General features: G+C 36.6%; 1 protein-coding gene across 1 annotated transcript in view; it reads right to left on the bottom strand.

Annotated features, from left to right (window-relative positions):
- The window catches only part of LOC102259189 (utrophin), a 124,731-nt gene that overhangs the window by 5,415 nt on the left and 107,497 nt on the right, over window positions 1–11,819 (bottom strand). Inside the window, exon 14 of the mRNA XM_005883699.2 lies at window positions 5,952–6,063. Within this exon, the coding sequence (XP_005883761.1) occupies window positions 5,952–6,063 (112 nt within the window). The remainder of the gene's footprint in view (window positions 1–5,951; window positions 6,064–11,819) is intronic.

The following is an 11,819-nucleotide window of genomic DNA, read 5'->3' as shown; positions in this document are numbered from 1 at the left end:
ATTTGCAACATAGTACATAGTTGCTTAGAGTTGCAACTCAGAGGCCGGCAAGTCAGGCGGGGAACGTTGGAGTCCACAGTCACTGGAGCAAGCAAGCCTCCCTGCTCGCTTCCAGCTGCCTGGCTGCCGGCCGCCATCTTGGCTGACAGTTAATTTGCATAAGGATATGCTGATTAGCCAATGGGAAGGGTAGCGTCGTACGCCAATTACCATGTTTCTCTTTTATTAGTGTAGATGATACATTGATGCTAGCAGCGGTGGACAGAGTGGACAACACAAGACAACTATTTCTAATTTTTCTTTGTTTTTTGTTTGTTTCTTCTCAACAACATATAGGTTTATGTTTTTTTAAAGATGTGATTTTACTTTACACTTAAAAAAAATTTTTTTAGTAGAGAACTGTGATTTTTTTTACAGGTTCTGAAAACCCTGAACATATTTGGTTTATTTTTCAACATATTAGCCAATACCAGCAAGAATATGCTTATAACTGTTGCTTTAAAACTAACATGCATTTGCTTTAAAAATGCAATACAAATTTTGTCTTAGGTGTTGTTGACTTAATAAGCTATTTACCATTGAGGCATTTTTTTTTTCCTTATCCTCCCCTCTTCCCACCAAAATCTTAACAAAACTATCAGTACAAACTAGTCCTATCCAAAACAAGCACGTAAGCAGCGAATTTTGCAATGATTCCACCCCAACAATTTGAATGCTGGGAGTAGCTGATGTTGCTAACCTTTCTGGCAATAAAATTTTGCAAATATCCCATCCCTTCCCTAAGCTAATTGAGCTAACATGTCTCTCAGAACACCTTCCTATGCTGGCCAGACCTTCAGTTGCTGATACATGTATTGACCAATGGGGAAGTACTTTACTGCCTTTCCCCATTTCTCCTTTTCCGTACATGGATTGGGCCACTGTCTCTCACCAGATGCACATAGTCTTTGTCTGTTTACCCTTCTGTCCCCGCTAGCGTGGACTCTGTGTTCTCCTACTTATGAACACATTTCCCTACATCTTGTTCATAACTGAAATTTCAACCTTTCTCCTTCAGTGAATCCTGATGCTCCCCTACGATCATCTCCATCAGAAGCTGTATAATCTCTCCCTCACAAATGCCAAGGAAAGAAGTAACACCATTTTCCCCTTAGCCTCAGCGGATCAGCCACTAAAACAAAGTGCCTGTCCACTCCCTTTGACTGGACTTGACCAGACACAGTATCATCTGTCACTTCTAGAGACTGATAGTCTTCTAAAGTCCATCTCATCTGTATAACCTTTCATGTCCCTTCAGTCACACACTGGGATATGGCCACACCTCAGGACTCATCATAACACATCTTTCATTCCCAAATCTCTATCTTGGAGAAACTTTCACTGCCTGGAACCTTCTTACCCTTGCTCCTACTTTTTTAATATGAGTAAATCCATTCTTGTCCCCAGGATATTGATCTCTAGCCCCTCAAACCCCTTTGGGATTTCTTCAGCATAGAGATATCCCAAATCCAATCTAGTACCACTAACACCTTTGAATCCTTTACTCTCTTGGCCTTCAACTATACCTACCACCTTTTAATTCTAAAGCAGCTGCAATGACAGAGTCACAGACTGCAAACCTTGCCAATTAACCTCAGCTGCACTCTGGTGGCAGTGTAGCAATTAATTTACTCAATTTTTGGTGACTCATGCTTGCCCTCAGTAGCAATTCTAAATGTTTTCCATTTTCCATCATATTTAACCCTATCCAACCCTGTAAGGAATTGCAAAAACTCTTATAAATCATATGTAAAATTCATCATCCTCTTTCTCTAACCGACTATCACATGTTCTAACATACAAATGTTTCTAATTTGAATTCAATTTAGGTTATTTGCAACAGAGAATATAGATAATTTTTTACAAAGATCCAATTAGGGTAATTTTCATTATAAAATTAAATGAAAATAATATAAAGTGTAGCCATCTTAAAAATAAAATGGCAATCCCCAAATTTGAACATGTAGTGAGCAGGTAATAAGAAAAAAAATCTGACTATTATCTTGATCCATAAACTTAATCATGTAAAAATGTTATAGTCTTTTGTTGAAATTCCCCACATAGAGGTCATCTTCCATTCATTATATTTTCTCTGTATCTCCAGTCCCCAACAATATGCCGGGTATAAAACAGGGTCCCCATTGAATATAATATTCCTGAAAATACACAGAAAATACTATTTGCTTATGACTACATCCCAATGGAGTTAAATAATAAATCTATGGCCAATGCCACTGATGTTGAACAAATCATTTACCTTTTGTAAGATTTAGTTTTTTCTTTAAAATGAGAATGACTTAGTTAGATCCTTTGCAGCTTTAATATTCTCCAATTAGTATTTATAACAGCAGATATGAGCTCATTTAGCTTTTATGGACCAGAATTAACCAAGCATAGTAAAAAAAAGAGTCCTCAAGTAATTTAAAAGACAACAGAAGAGGCAAAAGCACCACACACACACACACACACACACACACACACACACACCAAAACAAAACAAAATAAGAATACAGGATAACACAGACTCAAATATTAACTGGTAAAGTAAGGGCTATTGGTAGAAATCACAGAATGACATTGTTTTGGTGAGGGGAGACAGAATAGCTTGGGAATAGTTCTTCTGTACAAAGTAAGAGCTGAGCTGCTTTTGTGAAAAGGTGGGATTTTAATGAATAGAGAGAATGGTGACAGGTATTAAATATAGTCTATATCATGTTGTCTGTCTTCAACTCTTATTGAGCCTAATGAATGAATTATCAAATGTACAAATTTGGATTATTGAATGATCAGGGAAAATAAGAGTTAAAAAAATATTTCTTGGAGAGAAAAATTCCACTTCATTTCTATATATAAATGTCAGGTATCAATTCCACAAAATACCTTCATAAATTATGATAGCTCATTCATACACCATTAGTCTTCCTAGATCTAAAGACAAACATTGTTACAGATAATAAGCTGATATGTTCCAAGAACTATTTCTGGAGCTCTGAGGGTTTAAGATAAGGCTTATAAGTTTCAAAAACATAAGCTTCAAATATAGAAACATTGTGATTTAGCTAAATGTAAAGGAGAACGAAATCAAGACTAATGTAACTAGAACACTTTCCTAGATACAAATGGAGATGCGCTATGAGAAATGCAAACATGAAGATCTGTACGGAAAGGTCTGATCCACTTAACACTCAAGTGGTGTTTATTATCATTGCATGGACATTTTTACATTTGATTTCATTTTCTAAGGCAGATATCAACTGAGTTTAGGGAATGTTGGGTAAAAGATGGATGCACCATAAATAAAGCTCACTAAAAAGAAAAAGAGAGGACAACTGTTAAATCAAGTAATTTATTAATATTAAATTCAGGGCTATGCCTTTCAAAGACTCAACTTATATGGATTTCTCCATTTTATCCAAAGTTGTGGGGTCAAATGCAGAAAATAACGAGTCATAAGAGATGATTTATGAATGTAGGTTGCTGATTAAGATCACTATGAAAACTTCAGAAATGGGCAAAGGACTTCCCAAAGCATGTCTGAAGAAAGGGAGCCAACCTGCACAATGCAGGGTAAGCTGTAATCTTAGGCATACTAACAATGACTTTGGGAGGACTATATAACAAGAAGGGTTCTAGGTAATTTACAAATTTAATTTAAAAATGATAGTTGGAAAGTGAAATTCATCAGTGTATCAGTGATACTCAAGCATGCCCCCACTGGCCAATGACTGATAGGGAAGAGATATAGATTTCAAATTTTGTGGGTATTTTGCAAAATCATTAGGGATTACTGTAGTTAAAACCAAGAAAAATAGTAATTTTATATATCTTTTCTTTATACATTTTTGAATATGTAGTCATTTTTATAGATCTTTAACATATACTTACGCTATTATTTTTTCCATTTTGACATTAGCTTTTTATACAGTTCCCTAAATTTCTAGCTATGACCATGTAAATATTAATACTATATTTCTCCCCAATCCAAGTCCCTTATAATGACCCACAGGGTCTCACAATCTGATACCTGACTTTCTTAACCCCATCTCCTACTACGCTCCCTTTGAGATAGGATAAATTCACTTTCTATGAAATTCACTCCAGTTTCTGTTGGTCCCCAAGTCTTTTCCACCTCTTTCCCACCCCACAGGGCCAGCTTTATGGGCATGTAACCTGTGCAGTTGCACAGGGTCCCATGCTCAGAGAGCTCTGAACTTGGCCCAATGCTCTGCTTTTGCCATCTTGAATATCACAATAATTTTTTAACAGGGGGCACCACATTTTCATTTTGCTTTGGTCACTTCAAAGTAGATACTAGTGCCACCTGCTACACTCCCCTTGTGGAATATGCTCTCTCCTGTGCCCCAATCACACCAAACTCTTCTTCACCTCCAGACTCCCTTGTGTGCTGTCTCTTCCCTCTACTAGTTCTATACATATGAAGTAAAGTAATTCTTTCTTTTCCTTCAATCTCAACTCAAATGTTAACATATCAGGAAGATATTAACTTACTTTTTTTAATTTAAAGTGCCTCCTGTAACCTTTTATCTCATTATCCATTTATTTCTTTAAAGGCAATTTGCTGACCTACTTACTACAATCTGTAATGATTTCATTTGTTTCCTCGTTCCTTATCAAAGATCACCTTCTCCTAAATGGAAAGTACCAGGAGAGTCCTAATCTTGTCTATTTTGATAATACACTGATGAATTATCAGGGCTGAGAACAGTGTCTGACACATGGTGAGTACTCAATATTTTTTGTTGCATGAATAAGTATGTTAATCACAATAATAAATGGTACTTCACACATCTTCATGGGGGAATTTTTTCCTAGTTGAAGTTATTGTGCACTATGAATATTTTATCTGTTATAATTCTGCAACACTGTCTAAAAAGTAACTCAATTCCCTAACCAAAGAAAATGTATAGCTCTATGAATAAATTTTGGCTCACTATTTGGAAGGAGGTTAAAAAATAGCTGTTGACAGAAAATGAAGATCACTTCAGAAAGCATAGCTTTATATAAAAGGAACAATATGAATTAATATCCAGTGCTAGTGAAGCCCTAGTAAAATCAGTACATTAACAAAATGTAATAATAATAATATGGCATAAGCCTCTTTTGGAAAAATGACATGAAGTATTTTGGCTATGAAAACACTCATAGTCACTCACTTCTAGTACTTTATTATATGGAAGTGTAATTTATATGTAATATGGAAAAAGCAATCTTTACAATTATATTTATGAGTGTTGTTTATAATATCAGAAAATTGAAAATAAGCTAAATATCCAAATTTAAGGTAATGGTTAGATAATTTAGAGTAATTCACTCAATTAAATAATCTGTAAAAAGGAAAAGTTATACTATGTGACAATAGAGAGGAAAATTTATTACACAACATGGTCACTGAAAACAGCAGAATCAAACTTATATAAATATAAAAGTAAACAAAATCTTAAAATCAGAGACATGGAAAAATACTGGAAGGTAGCTTGAACAGGAGCTAGATTTATGAATTTTTTACTCTAATTTTCTAAATTATTTTTAATGTAAATATGTAATTATTAAAACATATTTTAAAGATGTCTACAAGAAACATGACTTCCTATCACACAGTATCATTTTCAATGTAGGTCAGCATGAGCTCTTAATAGAGTCTGCTGCCAAGAAAGTTGTTTAAAATCACAGACAGAAATAAAATTTAATTAATTTTTATGAAAAGTGTATAATGATTCTGTTAATAAACATAATATAGATATATTTATTTAAAACAAAACAAAACAAGAAAGTATAATTAAATCACCTTAAAAGTGACTTTTGCCCCAAAGTTATTTAAACTGAATAATTTCAGATGCTAGTTAATTAAAAGGCAATATACTGAAACAAACAAACACTGGCTCAGTACTCACAGGTATACAATATTCCACCATTGGATAATGTAATTTATGACCTTTTGCTGTTCGACCCGAAAAAAAGCAACTCTGGCAGACATCATAGTTAAAATGCTTTAGGCTTCTATACCTAGAGAGAAGAAAATAAAATTATAAAATACATTGGCTTGCATGCCTATATTTAGTCCAAATCAATCATTTGTGGAAGGAATTTCATTCATCCAAATCACTACAAAAGTATATTGGCCACAAACATGGAATTTGCTTAGTGACACTGTACATCGCTCTTCATTTGCAGAATCTTATTTTGAGGAGTGAAACTCTAAATTTTAAGTTTCAGAATGGAAAATATCTCCCAGATTCTTCATCTGCCAGAATGGCAGGTAGTAACTAAGAACATAAATTTACAGAAAAAAAAATAATAAAGAAAAGGACTAAGAATGAAAATGGAAACAAAATGTAAAGGGTATGTGAGATTAATACTGTAAACCATTAAGTGCTGAGTAGCTTCTAAAATGACCTGCAAAAAGCTCTTGCAAATCGATCTCAAGAAAATAAATCAGCATACACTACTACATCCAGCTTATTGTGGCAGGGAAGCAACCTGGTCTGAAACATTCACCTACACTAATATTTCTTGACCTATGCATGTCTTGACAAATATGACTGACATCTTGTCTTCTAAATGGAGTTTGTTTATTTCTGAACACTCCATGGCAAAAGGCCATTCTCCCTACATTAGTACCAGACCCTTGTACTATTAGTGGGTGGTGTGCCCTGTGAAAATATGTTTTCCAGTCTCTCTTGCTGATGGTGGTGACCAATGAAATACAAGTCAAAGTCATTGGGTGGGATTTCAAGGGACTAACTCAGTTGGGAAGAAGCATGGCCCCGCTTCCTCCTTCCTGGAAAATGAACCTGACATCAAGAAGAGAAATTCTGACAGGGGGAGATAAATGGTGATGGAAGGAGACAATTTGGGATGGTAAACACACAATACAATACACAGATGATGTATTGTAGAACTGTATACCTGAAACCTATGTAATTTTAGTAACCAATGTCACCCCAAAAAATTCAATAAAAAAGTAAAAAAAAAAAAAAAAGAATAAGAAGAACAGCCATTCTGTTAGCATGGGGTGACCTTGAAAATGGAAGCCACGTGTTAAGGATGACAGAGCATAAAGCCAGAACTATGAAAAGGGGATGCTGGTCAAATGGTACAAACTTCCAGTTATAAGAGGAAAATTTCCAGGAATCTAATGTGTAACATAATGATTATAGTTAATAATACTATATTGTATACTTGAAAGTTGCTAAGAGAGAAAATTTTAAATGTTCTTACCACAAAAACGAAGTGGTAATTATGTGACATGATGCAGGTGTTTCCTAACAATATGGAGGTAATAATTTTGCAGCAAGTATATCAAATCAACATATTATACACTTTAAATTTACACAATGTTATATGTCAATTTTATCTCAAAACTGGGGATGTGTGTGTGGGGGGGCGGCGGGGGGGGGGGGGGGGAGGTGGAAGAACAGTGGACCCAAATGATAGGGAAGCCACCATTCAGTCCTGGATTTCTATCTTAGGACTTTTTTTTTTACATGAAAAGAAGCTAAACTTCTAACTTGTTTATGCTTCTATTAAGCAGCTGTATGTAATCCTAACTGAAACAATTCCCAGTTTACAAAACATTCTGCAAATCCAAGATTTCATTAAAATTTAATTTGGAAGTAATTACAGAAAGACTCTAGCAGGATTTGTAAAAGTTCAGGGAAAATAAATAAATAAATTTTATATATATATATGTATATATATACACAAAGTGGTAGCAGAGTCAACCTGGAAAAAGTTAACATTATTCTACAAGGCCCATACTCTTTTAGTTTTAGTTCTGGAGTTGGCTATCCATTCTTCCTTGTAGCTCAGAGAAAGAGACAATCCTTTAGCTAAGAGCTAAAGGACCCATTCTGTCTCAGCCCTGTTTTATTATTGGAGTTGTTCTTACATTATTCTTTCCATGGATAATCTCTGTGCAATCATTAAGTTGATTAGTTTGAAGGAACCTTTGCTTAGTCTCATCTCTAAACCAGATATCGGCTCTAGATCTGTTTCTCCTCTGTTCAGAAATTAAACATTTTAAATGGACTACATTCTCAAAATAGAAAATTGGGAAAATATATATGCAAGTAAAAGGAAGATGATAACACTGACATATTTACTTCAAGTTAGAGCTGGACTCCTTGAGCAAGTTGTTTGCACATACTAACCCCCTTATTTTTCTGAGCCTGAGATGTGCCTTCCAACCTTATCATGACCTGGAAAGAGTTCTTTTTAAAATTACCAGTGACCTCCAAAATCAAAGGTCTGTTCTTACATCTGATGTTTAGAATCTCTCTTTGCACCTAACATCTCTACCATCTTTCTAAAGCCCTCTTTCTGATTTCTACAACACGATGATTCTTCACTTCTCTTGAGAACTCTGATCATCTTTCTTATCTTGCCTTCTGCTGAGCATCATCATTGCTCAGGCTTTTCAATAAACAGTGTAATATCACCTATAGGCTGACCTACTATCCCACTAATGTTTATTAGTTTCGGTAATAATAACAAGAGCTAACATTTATTGACTGCTTGCTCTTTTTGTGATAGGTACTGCCCTAGTCACTTTTCATACATTAATTATTCCTGGGAGGAAACGCTCTCTGAATTTGAAGTTGAAGATACTCAGATTCAGGAAGGCCAAGTAATTTATCCAAAGTCACACAGTCAAATGGTAGATTCAGGATTCAAACCTAAGCAGCCAGACTCCAGAGCTAGTTCTCAATACAGCACCTCCTGCACGTCCTGCTATAACCTTGATCTCTAACCACCTACCTGGTCAACTCCACATCTTATATTAGAGACATCTATATACAAAATTTACATTAAATACCTAAAATTCAACATTTAATATCGTTCACCTATTTATTGTAACTGCTCTTTCATTTGTCTCTTATGAAATATTTCAAGTTTATTCAAAAGCAGAGAGTATCCTATATAATAAAAGCCTAATATGCTATGTGTCTGGTCAGCCGTTCAACCAATCAAAGTGTAATATGCTAATGATATGCTAAAGTCGCTCAACCATTCATTATGACGTGCACTGACTACCAGGGGGAAGACGCGCCAACCAGTAGGTGAGCTTGCTGCTGCAGTCTGGCTGATCAGGACTGAGTGAGACGGGCCCAACACACCCTGGAGCCTCCCATGGTCCCTCCCTGGCTGGCCAACCTCCCAAGTCCCTCCCCGGCCCCGATCGTGCACCGGTGGGGTCCCTCAACCTGGCCTGTGCCTGTGCCCTCTTGCAAACCAGGACTCCTCAGGGATGTCGGAGAGCTGGTTTCGGCCTGATCCCGCAGGTCAGGCCAAGGGACCCCACTGGTGTACGAATTCGTGCACCGGGCCTCTAGTAACATAATAAATATCCATGTACCCACATCTCAACTGTGTTGAATCATAATGTTATGCTACAATTGTTTCAGTTTTTTTCTATTTAGGAAATAAAACATTAAAAGTACAATCAAATGCTAATAACTTTTAGAGTCTTTTGTCCTCTCCTTCACTCTGAGAAATCCCATCACTCCACATCTCCCTGGGCTATAGCATGGCTGTATGTAGCAGGCTTTACATAAGCCAGTCTCTCCTGATCAGTTTATCTGGATGGTTCCTGTGATTTCACATTACTTTTTTATATAGCATACCACTTTTGGTCTAATAATCAATGTCCTAAATCTATTGTTCTGTTCAGTATCATCTAATTGTTTCTTAATGTCAAATCTCACCTCTTCTAAAAATCTAGCCTGCTTTTTAAAAAATACCACATTGACTAACAGCATGAACAGCAGAGTCAAAGAGATTATATTTGAATCCAGTTTTGTCTTCACTTATTGGATATCTGGCCTTGGGCAAGTTGCCTAATCTCTGAGTCTTAGTTCATTCACGTGTAATGTAGAGATAATCCTGCCAATCTTCAGGGTTTTTATGGAGAGTAAATGAAATAACAAATGCAGTGTTTGAGCACAGAGCCTGACATACAGTAAGCACTGGAAGAATAGCAGTGATTATTAGTGCTGATGGTTATATCTTATTTGGACTATCTTCCCACTCGTAGTTTGCTACATTCCAGCTATTCCTTTCGTCTCTGTCTGCCTGTCTACCAGGTGCTTTAAACTTAGCCTCTCCAAGAAACGTGCTGCATATCAATGGACCTTTTCCATCTTCCTCACCCAGGGTTTGCCCTCTGACTTCCGCTGGCTGCCAGGCTCATGCTGATTCTGCCTCCCACTGACTACCTGCCTTTCCATCCTCCTAGACTGTACAGCCTCGCTGGCACCAGGCACTCAGAATCTTCACACTCTGGACTGGCTTCCCAGCATACCATGCCTGGATGACAGGATATTTACACTCAATTTCTCAGTTTGCCATTCCCAGAAAATGCAACAATACTTTTCATACAAACTATGCTGGTAAAGTCAGCCAACTGACAGCAATTTGTTTAGTCCAGCACACTGACACTGATACTATATACAACAAAACCAATCCAGGCCATGCTGATTGACCCTCCATCGGCGAAATCACCACCTTAGTTATTTCCTCTTTTGGAATGAGTGAAAGGCACATACAGAACCTGAATTCCACTGCTGAGTAGTCTTGAATTTTTCATAATTGACTTCCAAATCCAACTGGGATTACTTTCTATATCCCTTGTATAAGAGAAACATACATATTCTAATGCATACTTATCGTAATACAAGGAGGTGAAAGGACTATGACAGTCAAGACACTTCATCTTGGGGCAAACATTTAACCCTATACTCTCTGCTTTGTGGCCACAAACTGATGAATCTGACACTGATTACACTAACGTGCAGTGGTGAGCAGTGCTCCTTGTGTGCCGGTAAACAGGGTTAATCTACTTCACACCAAACTTGGTAGAAGTAAAACAAAGTAACTCCATTACTTTACTTCTCAGTTGTTATTTAAATTTTGCTCTATGCTTACCAAGTTTGAACCCAAAGGCCTCAGAACGTCACCCAATCCCATCAGGGCCATATATGTATAATGATTTGTGCAATTATCATGCATAAACATTTCTGTGAAATATGTAATAGAAATTCAGAAAAGTCTTTGGTTCTGGAGCAAAATAATATATATTTTTTAATTCTTTATTGATTAAGGTATTACATATGTCTCCTTTTCCCTCCATTACCGCCTCCCCAGCCCAGCACATGCCTTCACCCCCCTTGTGTCTGTGTCCATTGGTTAGGCTTATATGCATGCATACATGTCCTTTGGTTGATCTCTCTACCCCTCTCCCACCCTCCCCTGCCTTCCCTCTGAGGTTTGACAGTCTGTTCAATGCTTCTCTGCCTCTGGAGCTATTTTTGTTCATCAGTTTATGTTGTTCTTTATATTGCAAAATAATATTAAAATAATAACAACAAGCTTCATGTACTGGCTATAAGAAATGAGATGCTATGCTGAGCATCTCATTTATTTAGAAGGCAAACCCCCCAATAGGAATGAATGGAAGGGATGATAGACATACACTGAGCTGACAACTACAGAACAGAAACCCCTCTCCCACCCTCCCCTGCCTTCCCTCTGAGGTTTGACAGTCTGTTCAATGCTTCTCTGCCTCTGGAGCTATTTTTGTTCATCAGTTTATGTTGTTCTTTATATTGCAAAATAATATTAAAATAATAATAACAAGCTTCATGTACTGGCTATAAGAAATGGCATTTTAGACAGACTATGCTGAGCATCTCATTTATTTAGAAGGCAAACCCCCCAATAGGAATGAATGGAAGGGATGATAGACATACACTGAGCTGACA

The sequence above is a fragment of the Myotis brandtii genome, unplaced genomic scaffold (assembly GCF_000412655.1).
Source record: "Myotis brandtii unplaced genomic scaffold, ASM41265v1 scaffold8, whole genome shotgun sequence".
NCBI classification, from domain to species: domain Eukaryota; kingdom Metazoa; phylum Chordata; class Mammalia; order Chiroptera; family Vespertilionidae; genus Myotis; species Myotis brandtii.
Note: the sequence above shows the minus strand (reverse complement) of the source record. Positions and strands in the feature narration are given on the sequence as shown.